Source organism: Peromyscus californicus, unplaced genomic scaffold, assembly GCF_007827085.1.
Source record: "Peromyscus californicus insignis strain IS unplaced genomic scaffold, ASM782708v3 Scaffold_18__1_contigs__length_77618521, whole genome shotgun sequence".
NCBI lineage: Eukaryota > Metazoa > Chordata > Mammalia > Rodentia > Cricetidae > Peromyscus > Peromyscus californicus.
In genome coordinates this window covers 34,980,596-35,002,984 of record NW_026294480.1, presented here as the reverse complement: position 1 = coordinate 35,002,984, position 22,389 = coordinate 34,980,596, and the positions used below count along the sequence as shown (strand labels likewise).

The following is a 22,389-nucleotide window of genomic DNA, read 5'->3' as shown; positions in this document are numbered from 1 at the left end:
GAAAAGTGAACCGTTGTATGTGGGTTCCAGAAAAGGATCAGAATGTGAGCTATCACTAAGCTGATAGTACGTTTACTAATCTTTTGAAGTCCGACATCTACCATCCTAACAGCTGTAGGAAGGATCATATAGGCAGTAAACTTCAAAAGTCCTCCTTTTCTGGGTGCCACGAAGGGAAAGGTAACCACAGAAACTCAAGGAAGGGCCTCATTCCCCACATTCAGCCCCAGGGCACTATGGTGGGGGTGGCAACTTGCACCTGAAGAACCACACTGAAACAGAGTTGAAATGCTTAGTCTGTCCATTGCCAGCTCCCGCCTGACCCTCAACACAGGGCACTTTAACAAGGCCATAGGACTGCATGGTAACTAAAGCCCTTTGCATCAAGATGACCAGAAAGATGATGCCCAAGGACATGAGAAGCTAGAAAGAGAAGAGAAGCTAAACTGTTAAAGCTCAAGAAAGCAATCCCATAATGCCACTTACCAACTATGCTCCCCTTTACCTATATTAATAATTAACATGAGAATCATTCTAAAAACAGAACAGACCTCAGCTAGAGTCAAGGACTGGCTGCCAGGAGGCACCAAGGAGGAAATATGCACAGGGCTACAAGACTACAAACAGGTCCAGCATCTAAACCACACCCCACAGGAGGCTGGAGCCAGCCGGAGGCTAAGCAGGTTACTGCCTACTGAAGCAACACTGGTAACACTCAGGAAACTAAAATGAGATTGGAGGCTCACAAAATAATATTCAAAATGTCCAGAAGAAAATCCAACAATGTTCAGGAAAAGAAGAAAAACCAGGAAAACACCAAAGCTCGGGGGGGGGGGGGGGGGGGTGAGGAAGGAAGCCAATGCTGGAATGACACAGAAAATCAAATTTTCAAAAAATAGAAAGCAGCCATTAGAAAAGTAGATAGCAATAAAGCAATAAAATCATTCTGGAATCCAATGGAATTGTAGAACGTGTCTGCACTGAAACATAATATAAAAGAGAATGAAGGAACTGAGGGGGTGGCTCAAGCCACACACGCTTGAGGACCTGATTCTATCCCCAGAACCTCAGAATCCATGTCAAATAAATTCAGGCAGAGCAGCTGGTATCCATAATCCCAGTACTGGGGAGATGAGATAGAAGATTCCCCAGAGTTCACTGACTAATCAATGAGTGACCCTGCCTCAAAAAAACCAGATGGAGAATGACCAAGGTAGACATCCAGCATTGACCTTTAGCTTCTGCATTCATGCATGTGTTCAAAATACCCACACACAGACACAGACACACACACACACACACACACACACACACACACACACACACACATGACCTTGAAGGGGATAAATCTTACTTAATTTTGACTTGAAAATAAGAGTAAAATTCATTAAATGGCCTCAATAACAGAATGTGGATTACATGTTTAAAAAAGGTCATGAACTAGAAAAAATATAATAATAAAAATTTTAATCTTTATACAAGAGAGAAAAAATTAAAAATAATAATAAACTGAGCTTCAGGGACCTATGAGAGTAGAACCCAAGGTCTAACTATGTCATCTAAATTTCAGAAAAACATAAGGAAAGATATACTATTAAATAAAATTTAATGAAACAGTTAAAGTCTCACAAATTCAATTAAAGATATAAGCAAAATCTAACCAAAAGCAAACATAAACACAGAGAACAAAGTTTGAGAAACACAGAACCAGACACATCAGAAACACACCACTGAATATAAAAAAAAAAAAAAAACAAGAAATAACCAGAGAAAAACAATGCTTTGTGAATAAACGAAAAATAATGTGAAAGACTGAAAATTTTCATCACAATTCTTGGAGTCAAAAGGTGGTAGAAAAATGACTCAGAAAACTAAAAGAAAAGGACCATCCCATGAATTCCATATCCAGCTGAAATATCCTCCAGGAATACGGGCATTCTTAGAATAAAAGTTAAGTAATTCTTTGCCAGCAGAAATGCTTTCAAAAACCTTTTGACAGAATTTATTCAGACCAAAGGGAAATGATACCAAAAAATAAATTTGGAAAAACAGAAATGAAAAGAAAGCAGTAGAAATAAAAAAAAATCTGGATAAACAGACCATTCTCTTGAATTCTTTAATGTTTGAAAGCAAAGTTTAAACTAGTATATGTAATTTATAACATAGGGAGGTGTGTTATATAAGACAACTACACCATAAAAATGGTAGAAAGAACACTGAGCACCATAACGATGAGTCTCTACATTCCACTTAGAGTGACAAGTAGCTCTGTGGTTAAAAGCACTAGCAGTTCTTCCAAAGGATGAGGGTTCTATTCCCAGTACCACATAGTGGCCAACAACTGTCTGCAATGCCAATTCCCGAGGATCTACCTCCCTCTTCTGGCCTCTGTGAGCACTGCATACACGTAGTGCACAGACATCCACACGGCCATACATTAAAAAAAAAATCTAAGTATTTTTCGGAAAGCCATCTATGGTAAGTTAAATGTCCTACATATATTTATATTTTGAAGTCACATATAGTTTCAAAATCTATACATTAAAATGTCACACTAAACATTTGTTGAGCAACTCAGAAAGAGGTAGGAAAAATTAAGGAATGAATAAAACAGAGCAAATACAATATAAATACTAAAAGTTAAACATGCCAGAACAAAAATAATATATAAGTCAAAAGTTTTCAGCTCACAAATAAAAAGAAAGAAATTATGAAACTAAATATAAACCACAAATTGTATTCTGTCTTATAAGTCTCTAATTTTAAAAAAAAATGACATGAATAGTTTAAAAATAAGTGAATGGACAAAAATAAACAATACAAAGACAAATCAAAAGGAAACTGGGCTGGGTATATTAAGCCCACAGCATACTACAGAGCAAAGAGATAAAGAGACAAGGATAAAAGGGGAACAATATTTTTTCTTAAATTAGGCAGATAAGAATTTTAGTCTTCACAAGCCATACTGCCTTTGTTACACAAATCTAACTCATTATTAATTAAGTTATGGAGTATACCTAAATGAATAAGCTTGGTTAAAAGGAAACAAATTTTATTTATAATAAACAACTGAATTGTATAAAAAAGTCATAACTTTTTAATCTCTTCACCATATATAATAAAATGGCCAACTAGTCAATATGGCACAACATTGACTATATGTGTACCTAACAACAAAGCTTCACATACATCAACCAAAACCTAATCAAACTGAAAGAGAAAACAAAAATCTCAACCAACTGAAGGATTCAACATTCCTTACTAAATATTACAGTTGGTAGAAAAGTTGTAAGGACTTAGAAGAACAGAAACAAAACCACCAATAAAATACATATATCAGTGTACACATTGAAATTTAATCAGTGTAGACTATGTATATATAGCCAGGTCATGAAACAAATATTCCAATATTAAAGAATTGAAATTCTACAAAATATGATTTCTGAGTAGAATCTAGAAACCAATGGCAAAGATAACAAGGAAATCTTGGAAACTTAAATATCTATTCATAAATAATCCACAGATAAAGGAGAAAATCTCAAAAAAAATTAAGTGTTCTGAGCTAAACAGGGTAACAAGGGTAACATAAACATAATACATCAAAATGTGTATGATTCCACTAAAGTAACATTTAATGTTTATATGAGAAAAGAATGATCTCAAAAATGCAATTGAAGCTCCTACCACAAGAACAACAGAAAAGGGGTAACTGATCTGAGGCGACAGAGAAAGGGCCTTCTAGGCAGATGGCACAGACTGTTAGGGACACAGGCAGGAGACAGCCTGTGCATCAGGAGTTGAGAGGGTTTCTTATTGAGATGGCAAAAGTACAGTTCATATATGACAGGTGGCTTGAGTTTGAAAAGGCAATGTTGAGCCAATTTGGGAATATGCCTCCAGAGTACTTGAGATCATTTGCTGTGGGCTAAAGGGAACTGTTATGTAATTTTAAACAGAAGCATTACATGAACTATTTACGTTTTAGAAAAATAACTGGTGAAGTGATGTGTGGAAAATACTGTCCTGTGGATGGTCTGTTGGAGACACAAGAGATGTTCCTACAGTATAATCAGCTAATCAAGTTTCAGATGGAAGTTGATTAGTTTGTATGCAGAGGTATTGTCAGAAATTTGATTAAAATTAGATGCAAAGGTATTCTCAAATATCTTAAAATTGCATTGAGGAAAAATACTGATAGTTGGGACTAATTAAACCACTCTCCTAATTATGTATTCAGGCTCAACAGACTGACTAGTATTGCTTATTCTACATGCCTTATCTGCTCACATTGATTTCCTGTCCTGGGCCTAATATTCATCTCTCTATATATATCCATCTAATTATTTCCCTGAAAAGTCATTTGTCTACCTCTAATTCTGTTTATAACCAGGCTAAAAATCATTGTTTCATCACTAAATTCGCACATACCCAGACAAGGCTTTATCACACTGTCCTGGTTAATTTTTTGTTAACTTGACACAAACCACAGTCATTTGGGAAGAGGGAACCTCAACTGAAAAAAATGTCCCCACCAGATTGGTCTGTGAGCAAGTCTGTAGGGCATTTTTTTTTTTGATTGATGATTGGGTGTTCAACTTACTTTGAACAGTAACACTGCTGGGCTGGTGTCCAGGGGTGCTAGAAGAAGGTAGGCTAAGGAAGCCATGAGGAGCAAGCCAGGAAGCAGTATTCCTCCATAGTTTGCCTTCTGGCTCCTGCCTAGAGTTCCTGCCCTGACTTCCCTCATTGATGGAAGGCTATAAGATGAATGAACTCTTTCCTTCCCAAGATGCTTTTGGTCATGGTGTTTTATCATGGCAAAAGAAACTCCAAGACACATACCAATTCTAAGAATCATGGTGGAGTTGAAGACAAATTTGGGGGTAAATTAAACTGCCTTGAATTGAGAAAGGAAACACTGGAAGGGCATTGTTAGGATGAAGGAAGGTAAGTAAAAAGTTGTATGTAACTTTTCTAATAATGCTAATAATCCTCTTATTAATATAGCTCAACTTGAAATTTTATTTTTATCAATAAATAAAACTGTAATAATTTATAGAATTATTGTAAAATAAATTATAAAAATAAATGTAAAAATTTATCATGTACTATATATTGTAAAGTAAATGCACTTTGTAGAAGATGGAGATTTAACACACATCACTGTGTCCATTAACCAGGACAGCTAGTGGGGAAGGTGACATGTGTTGGCAGGGAAGCTTCTAGGTGACTTACTGCTGGGCGAATGTTAAGGCAGGGCAGTCACTTTGGAAACAGCCGTCAGTTTCCTCATGACTCAGCACCTCAAATCCTGTATGCACTGTGTCTAAGAGTCCAATAAAACACTCAGCACATGTATTTTCACAGCAGCACTGTTGATAATGGTGGAAAAGGTGGAAACAGTCCAAATGTCCATCAACTGATGGATGGATAAATGTGTCATTATCCATAAATGGTGTGGTACTCACCAATAAAAAGTAATTAAGTACTGACACACACTATATCATAGGTGAACCTTGAAAACATGCTAAGTGAAAGAAGCTAGGAAAGGGGTCACATTACAAGATTGACTCCTATAACTGAAAAACCAGGTAAACCTACAGACTAAAAGCAGGTTATGTTTGCCTAGAGCTGAGGGTTTGGGAGGAAATGCGAAGTGACTGGCAATGCGCAGCTTCTTTGCAGAGTGAAGAAAATGTTCTTGAATTGATTCTGACAATAACTTTACAACTCTGAAAAACTAGAAAACACTCAACTGTACAGAAATGGATGAATCATATAGCATGTTAATGAAACTCCTATACATATTTTAACCCAATTTGAAATAGTAATTTATGAAAGCATAAAATATTTCTCTGAATTCTTTTTGTTTGTTTGTTTTTTGTTTTGTTTTGTTTTTCGAGACAGGGTGTCTCTGTGTAGCTTTGCACCTTTCCTGGAACTCGCTTTGGAGACCAGGCTGGGCTTGAACTCACAGAGATCCGACTGCCTCTGCCTCCTGAGTGCTGGGACTAAAGGTGTGCACCACCACCGCCCAGCTGAATTCTTTCTCCAGGGGATTTCTTTCATATTTTTTCAGCTTCTAGTTCTTGTCATTATGGTGCCCTATTACAGGTACAATATGATGATAGCTTATAACATTTTCAGATATTTGATTTAAGGCTAGAACACAAAAGAGAAGCATCCACACATCTACGTCATCTAAGTGTGCTATCTTAGCATCATCTAACTAAAAATTCCAGTGAGATCTGGATATAAAAATTAGACAGAAAAGCAGTACTTTATTTTTCAAAAATTTTAAAGGAAGTGAAAAACTGGGTTTACATACTTAAATACTGAAATTCAATACCTACATTAAAATATACCTACATATAGCTAAAAATATACTGACTTTTAGTAACAGCTTATTTTTCACATACCAATATTTTGCCACTCTCAACATTATTTAGTAAAAATAAGAATTAGAGATTTTTAAACTATACTTACATATTAACATTAATATTTTAAGACTTTTTAATTTTAAAATTTATAATGATAAGCCATATTTAAATGTGTCTGTTTTCAGTCCCGTTTTAAAATTAAGTACATCATTTAGTAGAAACGTATGAACATACCTCCCATCTAGAGCTGGGTACTTGTAAACCCCATTTTCCAGTGCTTCAAGTAGCTGTGACCCCGTTACTCTAATAACCAAAACTGGGTCCACTATGGGAAGTACAGCCAAAAGATCATACAGAGTGAAATTTCCTGGTGGGTGTATCCTATCAGATCTGAGAGTGCCTACAATGATTTAAAATGAGGGAAAAATGTGTTTTAGTTTTCTCCATAAAACAGTACTTTGATGACTCAAAGTTACATTTCAACTCAAAACCTTCCATCCCTAGGACAAAAGGCCCTAATCAGGTTTTTAATGTCTTCCTCATATTTACTTCCAGCTTAATCTTATATGTAACATATTCATTTTAGAAGACTTAATTTCATGTCAACTCCCATGTTCTTCTTAAGTTGTAACATTACAACTGGAAAGCCATTATTCTCCTTCTATATCTGCAGAACCAGGCCCACAAATTCCAGAACAGATCTTCACAGGCAGCAACTACAAAAAATTTCATTCTTGGAAAATGTTTTCATGGACAATTCTAAACCACTCAGATGTAAGTTTAAGAGCATTTGTATCTTCCATGAAAAACAGAATTCTAAGAAGTTTATCATTCGGATGCTAAGCAGTATTACATCATAACTTTGGGGAGCAGAAGGCAGAAGCTGAAACTGGGGATCAAATCCAAGGCCTGGCACACACCAGGCCAGAGTTCTGTCACTGAGTGACATCTCGACCCCACAGTCTAAGCTCAGGAAGCAGTCGAGACCCAGTCTCTGTGCCCAGACAACACCCAAAGCTCTCGGTTACAGCATATTAACTAAAGTTGTTTTCAGGGGAGGATTGCTTTTTATTGTATACAGCGACTCTTAAAATCTTTAAACTCTAAGTCTACCAACTTCCGACAAAACAGTGAGACTGACTAAAGCCGGTCACTGTCTGTCCTGCAGGAAGCTCTTACCATCTCCTTACTAAAGAGGTAGGAAGGCAAGACTGGGCAGAGCAAGAACTTCAGCCCAGAGACTTCAATCCCTTGCTTTTTATTTCGTCAGAGCAGAACAGCACAGGGTTGAGACAGATGAGAGACAGCGATCTCTTCACAGAAATCTCTTTGGCAAGTCAATACTCTACAAACCAGATGCTTTAAGTTTCAGATAAACTGAACTCCAGAATCTACTTCCAAATACCTAATTCTTACAGGAAATGGGTAACTAAACTCATGAAATCAATAAAGTTTCTAAGTAGGACTTCACAAATCTTAAAAATACCTACTATTACTACAAGTTCTGGCAACCTGACCTTAGCTATTGCATGTCCCTTTTAACCCTGAACTCACCTGAATTAAGAAGTGCTACATCAGCACGTGTGGCCTCTAACATTGCATTCGTCACCAGATTTCCAAGATTGCTCTCACATCTTCTGACTGTAATTTCACGGCCATCTAATTCCATGTCAATTGGGCAGAGAACTTCTTTTAACATATACTAAAAAAAGAAAAAATAGCTATCTAAAATTAAAATTCCTTGTGTTTTATTGATTTATTAAATTAATTTTCTCCACTTGATCATTTATTTTTACTTCAAGTTAAAAATCAAGAGAATTTACTGGAGCCCTTCTTTTCTGTACTACTACTAAAAGGATACCAAAACACTGAACACTCGACAGCCACTGACTTTAAAAGCTATGAAATAAGTCATGTTATCACACAGTTTGGAAGCCTTCATCCTAGTCTTCTAAAGCCAGAAACATGTTATAAAAATATGTAATATTCATGGCATCAAGCTGATCCAACATTAAACAATTAATTACTTCCAACTGAAGCAGAAAAGAAACTTCTATTCCCATAGAATTATCTCAGGTGCCAAAAGTTATATTAAACAGTACATACATAGATATCAATAGAGCATGGCTTATACTTCATAAATCTCTCACAAAAGTAACATACATGTATAACCTTTAAGCAACTACATTTTGCCCAATATGCTTAGGGGTCTGGTAAAAAGACAATCCTTACGTTTTCAAATTCATGTAAGAGTCTAAGTGGCCTGATGACAAATCACTGAGGGTTTGAAATATATATGTAGAAGAGAGGGAGGAAAACCATAATTTCATCACCTGTGCTTTTGCATTAAGCTAGTGCTTAATGTAAATTACTAAAGGCATAAATTCTTACAGAATTTGATTACAGAAAAACATTTTAATAATATCAGTTAAGATAAACAGAAATGTTACAGTGGGTCTAAATTCCTTTTATTTGCAAAGTCAAAATAAAATATAAATGGGATATGCAAATTAAAAAAGATAGAAAACTATCACAAATTCCCATGAATTTATTGTGATTGGAGATGATATTTTTGGTGTTGCTCATTCACTATCACAGGCTATGATGCGGTCTACAACACTATCTAAAATGTGATCACCCCACATTTTGCTGAGGAACACAAGGAATACTCACCCACCTGTATGTTTTGAGTAAAATCTCTTACTATTGCTTTAATATATGAATCTTCTTCCAAATAACTCACAACATCCACTTTCTCAAACACATATTGGAAAGAGGCATCAAATAGCCGTATGTTTATTTTGGTCAGATTTTTAAAATCAGATCCACTTTTGACAATCCAAGTCTCATTCACTTTCCTGATCCCATATTCGTGGTCATGGCCTCCCAGAATCAAGTCGAGCCCTTCGGCTCGCTGGGCAAGCCTTGTGTCGTTCCCCCACTTCATATGTGTCATAGCAATCACAAGGTCGGCTCCTTCTTCTCTCAGCTCTACTGCTAGCTCATTAGCAGCTTCGACATAATCTTTATAGCTTACATTAGACTTGTTAACGGTAGCCAGAGTATCAAGCCAGTCTTCTTCAACTAGTCCCATTAAGCCAATCTTCAGATTGTTCCAATTAACTATCTTTTTTACTGTACCATGGCCAAGAGGTTCAGAAGTAAATCTGTCATGGACATTACTGAGAAACCACGTGAAGTGCATTTGTTTCATGTAGTCTTCCAAAATATCAACACCAAAATCAAACTCATGGTTTCCTAAAATAAAAAAAATAATAAAATAAATCACATTTTAGATAGTGTTGTAGACCGCATAAAATAAAAGTTTAAGTTTAAATCACAAGAATATTTTTTCTAGTCCCAAACATATTGCGGTTCTCCATGAGGTAGCTTCCAATAGGTGCAAAGCTGCATGTTAAGAGCAAGCATTTTTGACACACATATGTTTAATTAGCCCAAATTGCAATTAGAAAGACAGTGATTTTTAGAAGCCTTCAGCCATAGAATGTCTCCTAGCAATTCAGATAGTGTTGTAGTTCAAAGAAAGTCTTAAGTTTGGAAAAGAAGCCTTGCAATATGGGGGAATGCAGTGACATGATTAATGGCTGCTCAATAACACACTAATTTAAAGATTACTTTTAGTGCATGCAGCCACACTTTATAAAAATACACATTCTTATTCCTGACTGAAAATTTCATAAAATTCAACCACACTATGAAAGGAGGAAGGTCCTGGTGCATCTCTACTGTATTATCTAAAATCACTATATCTGTCACAAGGGTAAATAAGTAGCTGTTATGAAAATAAAAGCCAGGATTGGTGGTACAGGCCTGCAGGCCCAGCTATCTGAGAGGCTGAGTCAGGAGAATCACAAGTTCAAAGCCTATCTGTGCTATAAAGGAAGTTCCTGGCTAGTCTGGGCAATTTAGGAATGCCCTGTCTCAGGAAGCAAAAAGCAAGCTGGGATACAGCACAGCAGTGCAGCACCTGTCTAGCACAGGAAGGAAAATTCAACATAGTGATCCTTTAGGTAGTAACCAGGAGTTACTCCTGAAATTAGCCCTGTGGCAGACCCCTTTCTAAGGGAAAATTCAAGTAACAAAATCTTTCATCAGATTATATTTTATCATTTCATATTTAAAAGCAACAGATTTACATAAAGCAGGGTATTTTAGGAATACAGTAAAGTATCTGTAGCATAGAATTAATCAGTATGATATGTGAAATTAACAATTCAATAGAAAATTCAGATGCAAGCTGGCTTCTTTCCTCTGGAAAATATGTTGACAGTTGATGGCAATTTATCTGTCCTTGAAAAAAAATCATAGGTCAATGTCAATTTTATTTTCCCTTTATACTTTTAGAGACTTTTATAATTAGTTGGAGGTTTTTATAATTGGAAACCCTGGCATATCTACTTCCTACATGATTTCTGGAGAACTTCTTTGCTGTAATTCTCATAGGTAATGATCAGGTACAGACCATGCATTCTTAATCTAAAAATCCCAGATCTGAACGTTTTGAGCACCAAAGTGTGTATCACAAGTAGGTAGGTGACTCCATACCCGATTTCATGTAACAGGTTACTTTCAAAATAAAGAGAAGTAAAACATTGCATAAAATTGCCTTCAGACAATTACTAAGCATACACAAAATATAAATGATTTCTGTTTGGACTTACATTCCACGTCCAAGGTAGCTCTGTATTAAAATGTAAATACTATAAAATCAAAAAAACCTGAGATCCAAATCACTTCCAGTGCCAAACATTTTGAATATGAAGTGTTCAACCTATTAGCTAAATAACCATATATATTTCCCTACAGTAACACTTTTGATCTCACAAGTCTTATGAAGCTATGTTATGACAATAAACCTAATAAGCTCTTATAATAAGGTTATAATATAGAAAATATACTGAAATCATTTTTTTCTATAAACTAGGATGAACACCAGGAACTTGAAATTTAAAATAATCTGTCATATACACTGGTACCACTCCAAATAAAATACCTAGGAATAAATGTAACAAAATGCAGAGATGTGTGTATGTGTGTGTGTGTTCACAAGCTTCACTCCATTAAAACTGAACATTTCTGCTACTAAAGGACACTGTCAAATGAATGAAAGAGTAAGCCAAAGAATGGAGATTAAACATTCACACACACACACACACACACACACACACACACACACACACACACACGGGAAAGTACAGCGAAGTCTTATGAAAAAATCACAGAATTGTATAAATGGAAAGAGAACAAATGTTCATGGACCAAAAAAAAAGACTCAGTATTTTCAAAGTTAATTCTTCTCGACTGATGTACAGATCCAATCCCCTTCTAACCAAGATCTTAATTTAAAGAAAGTCATTTCATGGGTATCAGCAGACTGACTTACATGGAAAGCCAGAACACACAACGATGTTCACGGAGAAGAAAAATAGGAGGGCTTTTACTCAACTTGAAGACTTACTAAAATGGACAGGGTGGCAGCAATGAAGTAACAGGCAAACTGACCAAATCAGTCGATCAGAAGGATGGAGAGCTCTCAAGAAGATCCACATAATTACACAGGCTGATCTTTGACTAAGGATTAAAAATCAATGGAGAAAGATTATCTCCTCCAAATGGTACTCAAAGTTGTTTTAACTTCATATCCACATTTTAAAAAAATGAATCTAGAAAGACTAGGCAATACTGGTGACCTCTAGGCTTGACTGAGCAACCCTGGCAACTTACACATGAAAGAGGCTACATCATTCTAAAGGCATCCCTGGAGGCATGAATAGTGAACCTGCACACAAAGACCATATGTTCTGTAAAACAATTAAGGAAATCTTATAATCCAAAAAGCATTACCAGGCAAACCACTACTGTGATTGATAATCTCTGTTGTCAACCTGACTGGATTTGGAACCATTTAGGCGATGGTTAGACACACCTCTGCGCATGTCTGTAAGGCTGTTTCTAGAAATAATTTACAAATGGGGAAGTCACACCTTAAATATGAGTATATCATGTCATGTGCTAGGTACCTAAACAGGGTGTAGGGGTAAAGTGCTGAAGGTCCCCTTTCACTTCTTCCTCATCCATCTAGATGCGAACAAATGGCTGCACACTCCTGTTGCCACGGAGCTGCCCGCCACCATGCCTTTTTTGCCATGAAGGACTATATCCTCTCAAACCACAAGTCAAGGTAAATCCTCCATCCCTGTGTGGCTTCTGGTCCAAGTATTTGGTCACAACCAGAAGAAAAGTAACTGAAACTTCATTAACAGATGTAAATGCTGCAGAGAATTCTTTCTGTGTCCGACACTGTTCTTGGACTTAAACACACGCAGATACAAAACAGACTGAGACTTTCTGTTCTTGTAGAATGAGGGGGAGAAAGATAATAGGTGAAGTACATCCTCTCGGGTATTAGCATGGCTATCAGGGATATGGAGAAGAGGGAGCTTTGCATGCTGTCGGTTATAATGTAAATTAGCACAGTTATTGTGGAGAGCAGTAAGAAGGTTCATCAAGAAACTTAAAAATAGAACGATTATAAGACCCAGAAATTCCACTTCTAAGAATCCGTCCAAAGACACTGAAAACAGTATGTGAAAGCAATCCCTGGTCCCCAGTGTTCACTGCAGTGTTAGTCACAATGGCAAAGATTTGGAGTCAACCTCATGTTCGTCAATGGAAAACTTCCTTAAGTGTATATATGCACAAGGGACTATTACTCAGTCTTTAAAAGGAATGAAATTCTATGATTCCAGAAAGCATATTCTACTTAGAATATCCTTTCAGAAAGACTGTGCATACACTTACTTATATATGAGGTATTTAAAGAGCTGGATTTATTTGAGCATTGAATAGAATGATGGTTATACCAAGAGACTGGGGTAAGGAAAGTCTACAGAACAGGGAGTTGTAAAAACAAGAGAGCCAAGTTACAGCTGAACAGGAGAGCTGTGCCACACATGAACACTAGTCCATAATGACATGATAGCCCAAATGACTGACAGGAGAGTATTTCAGATCAAATGTCACCAAAAGTACTGAGTGAAGTAAAGAATACATCAGTTCATTTCAAATTTTTATTCTAGATTGTAAATTTATGTCTCATTGTATATTTATTTATAACATCACATACTCATATTTATAAGTAATAACACCAATTAAAATACTAATTTAAAAATTAATAAAACACATAGTAATTTTTATTCAAACTATGCATTAAAAACACTTGGCTTGTATGATCAAAACACTAAAACTAATTAGATTTAGCATATAATTGTTTTACCTTTAATTTGTACATCAGACTAATAATGAAGCTAAAGACTACACATCAGTATTCAGCCATCATGAATTCATATACCAAGGTCATAACTGAGATTCATGAATATGACTTCAGCTACATTTTTAAAAGATAGAAACTGCTTTCACTTGTTTATTTTCTTTTTTGCTTACTTTTATTTATTTGTTTTTATTTCATTTATGTATGTGTATACATATGTTTGCCCCCCAAAGGCCAGAAGAGGATGCATGATACCTGAGGTGGAGCTACAGACTTGTTACATGGGTGCTGGGATCCGAACTCTGGTCCTCATATTTGTGCAGAACATGTTTAGCTGTTAAGCCATTTCTCTAGACCCTGGAGGTTTCTTTTAAAAGATATTTCTTATAAGCTGACCAGGCTCCTAAACACTTGATCACCTCTTCCATTTGTACCTCGGAAGTTTATTCCTCTGTGCCTAACCAGAGCCATTGAAAGCCAGAACTACATCTGACTGAACCAAAGGAGGACGAAACCAAAGCCAACTCTGGAGCAACCTGCTACAAGAGTGGACAAACCACATCAGACCACAGACACATGCTGTGATGACAAATATTTTTAGCTTCTCAGAGGATGACTCAGTTTCCTGGGAACTCAGAAGCCAAAAACAGGTCCAACCACAACTCCCCATCATTAGCTTACCCTGAGTCGCACCTAGTATGCTACAGACCAAAAAAGAAAGGTTCATTATTTTTCCCTTTCATTGAAAATAGATTCTTTTCTCATACAATACACCCTGATTATAGTTTCCCCTCCCTCTACTCTCCATCTCTCCTCCCCATGTCTCCTCCACTCCAGATCCACTTCCTTTCTGTCTCTCATTTTAAAAAAAACAGGCTTCCAAGAGATAACAAATAGGACAAGATAAAATATAATAAGATAAAGCAAAAACCATCATAGCAAAGTGGGACAAGGCAAACCAACAGAAGGAGAAGAGTCCTAAGAGCAGGCACAAGAATCAGAGACCCATTTGTTCACATAGGAGTTTCATAAAAAAAAAAAAAAAAACACTAAGCTAATAGCTATGATATATACACAGAAAACCTGGTGCATACCCTTGTAGGTCCTTACCAGCTGCTATAGTCTCTGAGTTCATATGGGCCTTGCTGAGTTGACTCAGAGGGCCCTATTCTCCTGCTGTCCTCCATCCCCAACAAAAGGAATATTCTTAAAAGCAGCAAAACTTTCCAGTCCAGGAACAATAGTCTCACAATAGACTCAAAACTTGAAATATAATATTTTTTTCTTTTGAGATTATACTTTCATCATTTTACCCTTCCCTTTCTTCTCTTCAAACCCTCCCATATACTCCCTTATTCTCTTTCAAATTCATGGTCTCTTTTTAGTTATTGTTACATATATTAGGAATATATATACGTATACATATGTGTATATACATATATTCATATATATATTTTTCCTAAATGTATGAACACAACCTGCTCCATTTCAACAGAATAAACTGATTTTCTTAAAAACATAGGTGAGATGGCAATGAAACAGGAAGATATGAAAGACACAATGATCAACATTCATATTTGTTTGGACATACAACATAATCTTGGACAAAGCCCTAGAAAGTAAAGATTACTAAGGGGTATGAGAACTAGGCAGAAATGGGCTCACAGAGAAAAGAAACGATTTGCTCTACAATGAAATGTTTTGGTTATTAAGCCTGATGACTATATCATCTGAACACATTTATAAATATCATAACTTTATTACAGTGCATTTTAATGAGGTAGTCTGACATGCACCTTTGGCAGACCTCTCCCCAGCTCACTCTCATCTTTCTTTGTGCTACTCTGGCTTTGGATATTTCAAGTTCAGTGGACTCCATTAGCTGACTCCTGCTGGCTTCCTGTTGGACTAAACCAATGGTAGATATAGGCAGGAAGAGAACTGGTTGTTATGAAGGAGAAGGCCAAGGTATTTATTACTCAGATTCCTCCCTTCTTAAAGGTCACTGTAGATTGGCTGTGTGCTATGCTGAAAACCATGTATCCATCCTACCAGCTGACCTTCCCATGGGATTCCTCCCTTACCTTTTCAGGCCTCATTACACCATCCTCATAATAATGCTAATAGAAATAGTATACAGCAACACATGTAATTTTAATATTTCTAGAACCACATTTTGAAAAGAAATTGAGAAAAGAAATTTACATTCTTGTTTTCATACTGTCTTAAAATTCCAGTGTCTATATGGAATTTAGAGCACACCTCAGTTTAAAGTAGTCACTTTTTAACTGTTCAAAGCTATCTTATCCCCCACTTAAGTATTTTCTTCTTTCTCCCATATCTTTAAAGCCTTTTTATTATACTATCCCTAAATTTCTCACATGAATGTATAATCTATTTTGTGTAAGACTAAAACTCACATACTAAGGGAACTGCTTTATAGAATGATCAAGAAAAAGCAGTACACAAAGTGGTATAGTCACTATGTGATCCCAACTACATAAAGAAATGTACATGGAAGAAATGGCAAAGAAATACCACAATAGGTGAACCTAAATGATGATGTCTGACTTAGTTTTAATTATCAACTTGTTGCAGCCTAATGTCACCTAAGAAGAGAGTCTCAAAGTCCATCTGAGGGATTGTGGAGATCAGATGGGCTGGTAGACACGACTGTGGGGAATTGTTTTCATTGCTAATCAATACAGAAGGATCCAGCCCACTATGGGAAGCACCATTCCCTAGAAGGATCCAGCCCACCATGGGAAGCACCATTCCCTGGGTCTTGGGTTGTATAACAAAATTAGCTAGGTAATGAGTCTGTGAGAAAGCCAGAATACAGTGTTTCTCCATCGTCTCTGCTCCATATTCCTGTCTGAGTTCCTACCATGTCTTCCCCCAATGATGGGCTGTAACCCAGCAGTATAAACAAGTAAATCCTTTCTTCCCCATGTTGCTTTTTGGTCAATATATTTTATTACAGCAACAGAAAGAAACTACAATAAATGGCATTATGATTACTTTCTATTTCTTTACATATTTTATACTTCTAAAATTGCATTAAATTACTTTAAAGGACTTTAAAAATGTCAAAATGACAAAAATACAATATAACAGCAAAACTGATAAGTTGAATATAACCAACAGGTATTGGCTGCTTCTTCTCAGCAGAGAAGAGAAGAGAAACCCACTTGCAGTAGGGTTGGAAGGGAAAAGAAACTCAAAAGGAAATGTGAAGTCAACCAAATGGAGGATTTTTTGCTCTAAACAGAATGGCAAATCAACTAATTGATTGGTTCATAATTTAATAGCGGGTAAGAAACTGCAGCCAGGGTTCCAGCTGTGACGGCAGAAACAGTCAATCAGGATGCAGAGAGTTCTTGAGAATCAAGAGTGGCCATCACCTTCTAGTCTATGGCAAGACATCCAAAAGGTTCCAGAACCTTCCAAAATACCACCAGCAGCTAGTGACTAAGCACTTAGATACATGAGCCTGGAGAGGACATTGTATGTTAAACCATAACCAGGAAATCTCCATGGTTCTCAGTTAAAGGGTGCTGCTATACTTTTTCATTGACAGTTTCCTTATTTTCTAACAAATAAATGAGAAAAAGTTAGAATGTGTGGTCCAGTTCAATGGATGGACCAAAACCACTGATCAGATATATACTGCATTTAAACACAGAACATTTGTAGAATCCAGAAATATTGCTCAGTATGTACATGTGAGACAAGGACCAAAAGGACACTGACCTACTGACTGTGAGAGCTGCTTTTCCTGTTTCTTTATGTTCTCTGTCACAGAGAGGCAAAGACCACAAGGATATGTATGGGCAGGCTATGAACACTGATGTCCTATATGATTCTCTTCTACCATCCACACATCCAAATAGAACCACTATGGTTACTGAATATCCCCCAAATGGGATGGTAGTGAGATATACAGACAAAATCCTGTAAAGCTCAGCCCCTGTTGAAACTCTTTAATTATCTCCCTAGCATGATTGACTAATGTCCAAAATATTATCAAATGGACCATATTATATTCATAAAGTGTGACACCCTCACACGTTACTAACAGTTAGAACACCTTGTTTTCCTTACTAGTATAGTAGTTTGAATGTAATTGGCCCCCATAAGCTCATAGGGTGTGGCACTATTAGGAGGTGTGGCTTTGTTAGAATGGGTATGGCCTTGTTAAAGGAAGTATGGGGATGCGCTTTGAGGTTTCCTATGGTCAGGATACTGCCCAGTGTCTCAAGTGACTTCCTATTGCCTGCAAAATGTCGGACTCTCAGCTATTTCTCCAGCACCATGTCTGCCTGCACAACACCATGCTCCTCGCCATGATGATAATAGAATGAACCTCCGAACTGTAAGTGAGCCGCCTCCTCAATTAATTTTTTTCCTTTATAAGAGTCGCCATGGTCACGGTGTCTCTTCACAGCAATAGAAACCCTAACTAAAATACCTAGGATCTGTTCATCTTAAGAATGAAGCAGCTAAGCACAAGGCCCTGGGTTTGGTCCTCAGCTCCGAAAAAAAAAAAAAGAATGAAGCAGCTAAAATGCTTACTACAGGCCTTGTGCACATGGTTACTATCTTCTTCAGCCTTCACAGATGTTCTGTGATGGTATGTCATTATTTTCCCAATTTTTATCACAAAACAACTCAGAGATCAGTCACTTCATTTTGTTAATATTGTTGCAATATTGTTTTTAATTTGGGGGTTCTTGGGGGTGTGTGGTAGTGAGATAGGGACTCTCCACAACCCAGAATGACTAGGAACTCAACTATGTAGCCCCAACTGGCCTCAGACTTAGAGTGATCCTCCTGCCTCAGCCTCCTGAGTCATGGGATCACAGAAGTAAACCACTAAACCCAGCAGTCACTTTCTTTTTCATCATTCAACAATGTTAGAGAACCACAATTCAGACCCAGACCCAGGTAACTTCAAAGCCATGGTCTTAATTCCTCTTACTTTTGACATGTCTTACTTTTGCACAGGCATAACTAAAAACCTTACTTTATGAAGTCAAATTTTAGTTGAGTACAAATTTTCAAGTTCATTGTACAATTCTAATAATTGCTTCTGAGTACCTATAGCTGATAAATAGAATTATTTGACCATTATTATTTTGAATCAAATATTCTAGTTTTATGTAAATTGTTTTATAAACTTCAAATAATAAAAAGTATTACTTACCAAAAACTGCAAAATGTACTCCCAATTCATTTAATATAGAAATCATGTGCTTGCCTTTTGTTATTGTACTTAGAACTGAAGGATTTAAGCAGTCACCACTGAAAATCAAGAGTGGATTCAGGAGGCTGAACTTTTTCACAGCTGTGGCAAACCTAAGGGAACAGGATCCTGTGTTATCATTGAATGCCTTTATGAAACACAAAGGAAATGTCTTAAGTAGCAATATGATTTTTCCTTGAAATCAGAAAAACTAATATAGGAAAGCCCAGAAAGATGTTTTTAATAACATCACTTCCCATAGCCAACATATCTCACGAGCACATTTGCATTCTGAAAAAAATAAGCCAGGCTGCACTAAGACTAGGCACCTCCCCTTGTATTAAGGCTGGTCAAGGCAACCAAGTATGAGGAACAGGGTCCCAACAGTCAGCAAAAGAGTCAGAGACAGCCTCTGCTCCCACAGTTAGGAGTCCCACCTGAAAAACAAGCTACACAACAGAAACATGCAGGTTCCCTGGTTATCAGTTCAGTCTCTGTGAGTCTCAGTTAGTTGATTCTGTGAGTTTTCATGGGGTGTCCTTGACCCCTCTGGCTCCTACAATCCTTCCTCCTCCTCTTCCACAGGATTCCCTGAACTCTGCCTAATGTTTGGCTGTGGGTCTGCATCTGTTTGCATCAGTTTGCTGGGTGAAGTCTCTCTGATGACAATTGACTAGGCACCAGTCTATGAGTACAGCAGAGTATCGTTAGGAATCATTATAGTGATTTTTTTTTTTTGCCAGTTGCATTGGGTTTTATCCTAGGTCCCTGGACTATCCATCCTCTGGGTCCTGGTGCTCCAAACAGTATCAAGGGTGAGCCCCCTCTCCTGGCATGGGTCTCAGGCTAAACCAGTCATTGGTTGGCCATTCCCACAATTTCTGTGCCACCTTTATCCTAGCTCATCTTGTAGGCAGAGCAAATGACATGATGAAATTTGCAGACAAATGGATGGAACTACAAAAAATAAAAAAATAAAAATAAACAAACATGCTGGATGAGGTAACCCAGACCCAGAAAGACAAACATGGTATATACTCACTTATAAGTGAATATATTAGCTATAAAGTAAAGGATAACCATGCTACAATCCACAGACCCAGAGAGCCTAGGTAACACAGAGGGTTCAAGGGGGAGACGCTTGGATCTCCCAGGAAAGGGGAAACAATTTCTTAAATACAAGTTATGTCCCCTGTGAGCATCAAGACAGGACGTGTGTGATGTTCTACTAGGTTGTTTTATGTGAATTTACTGCATGAAGTCTGATGTACGATAATGCTTCTTTGCCGCCTTCTAACTAAGTGTCTGATATGAAGCAAATCCTCTCAGCCCCCTACAGTCGCTTCTACTCTTGTATGCTCCCTTGACTTTCAGTTGTAGTTGTTTTTTTTTGTTTTGTCTTCTCTCTTCTTGGTGTGACCTTATTTACAGGTTTTTTCCAGTTTGTCACTTACTCTTTTCCTCTGTCACATTACTCTCTTTTTCCTTCCTTTTTTATTTAACCATACTTTCCTTTGTCCTGTTTTTGTCCCATCTTTATTTCATTCATTTTCCCTAATTAATTTTTAACTTCATAGTTTATTTTATAGTATTCTTGCAATTTTATTTTCTGCGGTTATTGATGGTATAGCAGTTGGTTTTAATTAGTCCTGTTTCTATATCTGCTTTGTTTCAGCATTATTGTTATGGCAGCTTGTTTTCTCCTGAGCAGTAATCAAGACTGAGTCCTTCACAGAAAATTGGAGGAAATAGTCATTCCAAAAGATGTACAAATTACTACTTCAGAACACAAGAAATATGGCAAAGCAGCAACATGACTCTTCTAAAATATCTCAGTTCTTCAATTAACTGAATCCAAACATAGAATAATGACTAATGCACCAAAGAATCCAAAAGCCTAGTTTTAAAAATGATAACTGACCTCAATGAGGATTTAAATACGCTGATAAAGCAAACAAGTCTATTTAAAAAAAGGAAAAAAGAAGAGCTGAGAACATCAACAAGCTGGATGAGCTACACAACAACCTGCATAAGAAATTCAACAAAGACATAGGACAGAATTAAAACCAGAATGAGGATAAGGTTAAAGGTTTCGGAGAAATTAGAGAACAAACAAACATATGTGATGTTAGAAATGGTCATAAAATAGAGAGTAAATGCTAAAAAACTTACTGGATGAAATCAGAACAGAACATTTTCCAGCTCTAGGTAATCAAATGGACACTCAAGTACACGAGGAAAACAGGCAGGCTCAGAACAGAAGTGTTCCATGTGCTATCATACCTAAGTGCCAAGAGTACAGAACAAAGAAATGATATTAAAAGCTTAAAGCGGAAGTGCCAAGTTTCTTACAAATTCACAAACCAATCAGAATACCAATAGATCAATCAGAAGAAACATTAAAGACCAAGAAATCATGGGCTATAGTATTTCAAACTCTAAAATAAAATAACTACCTACAAAGGTTATGGTATTAAAATTATCCTTTAATACTGAAGGAGAAATAAAGAACTTCCACAACAGACATAAACTAAAATAAACTAAAAACCCTAAGCCTGGACTGCACAGCATTCCCAAAAAAATCCTAGACACAGAAGAGAAGAAAGATATACCACGACCATGAGACCTTGAAACAGAATATATCATATAAGGAAGAAGATAAACAAGTGGAAAGAATAAAATTATTAACTCAGTAAATTACCAAATCTCTGAGATGAAAGAAAAAGTTACTAGTTATTTACCAATATTAAATATTGTCAGTCTTAACTCTCTCCAGGTAAGATTCTGACTGTACAAGTAAGTTACACCCAACCATTTCTTGTCTACAAGAAATGCCTTTCATAGGCAAAACACGGAAGGAGACTGAAAGTGAAAGGCTAGAAAACAATATTCCAACAAATGGACTCTCAAGCAAATAGGAGGTGCACCATTGTGATGTGGCAAAGCAGACTGTGAGCCAGACTTAGTCAAAAGGACTAAATACGGTCACTACTCATCAATAAGGGGAACTCTGAATACATCAACAAGATATAACAACTATAAACATGTTATGCACTGAGTGTTGCTCTACCAAATTTTATAAAACAAACACTACTAGATAGAAATGGACAGATCCAGATACAGCATGGTGAGTGACTTCGACATTTACTCCCATTAATAGATCATCCAGACACAAATAAAATAGAGGGTGAGGAGATAACTCAGTGGGTAAAGTGCTTGCTGCACTTGACCTTAGTTGGGTTCCCTAGCACCCACTGAAAGCCAAGCATGGCAGTGTACATCTGTAACCCCATAACTGGAGGTACAGATATGGTGATCCTGAGAGTTGGATGGCCAGGCAGTCTGAAAGACAGACAGACAGCTGAAATGTTTAGTAAGAGACACTGTCTCAAAAAATAAGTTGGTGAGTGGTCCAAAATGACACCAACTCTACCTCTGGCATGCATGGATGCATACACACACACACACACACA

At 36.9% G+C, this 22,389-nt stretch overlaps 1 protein-coding gene across 1 annotated transcript in view; it reads right to left on the bottom strand.

The window, feature by feature from the left end:
• The window catches only part of LOC128113491 (trifunctional nucleotide phosphoesterase protein YfkN-like), a 44,361-nt gene that overhangs the window by 6,000 nt on the left and 15,972 nt on the right, over window positions 1-22,389 (bottom strand). The window contains exons 2-5 of the mRNA XM_052743239.1: window positions 18,878-19,029; window positions 9,058-9,638; window positions 7,935-8,082; window positions 6,615-6,780 (exon numbers count right to left, since the gene is read on the bottom strand). Of these exons, the coding sequence (XP_052599199.1) occupies window positions 6,615-6,780; window positions 7,935-8,082; window positions 9,058-9,638; window positions 18,878-19,029 (1,047 nt within the window). The remainder of the gene's footprint in view (window positions 1-6,614; window positions 6,781-7,934; window positions 8,083-9,057; window positions 9,639-18,877; window positions 19,030-22,389) is intronic.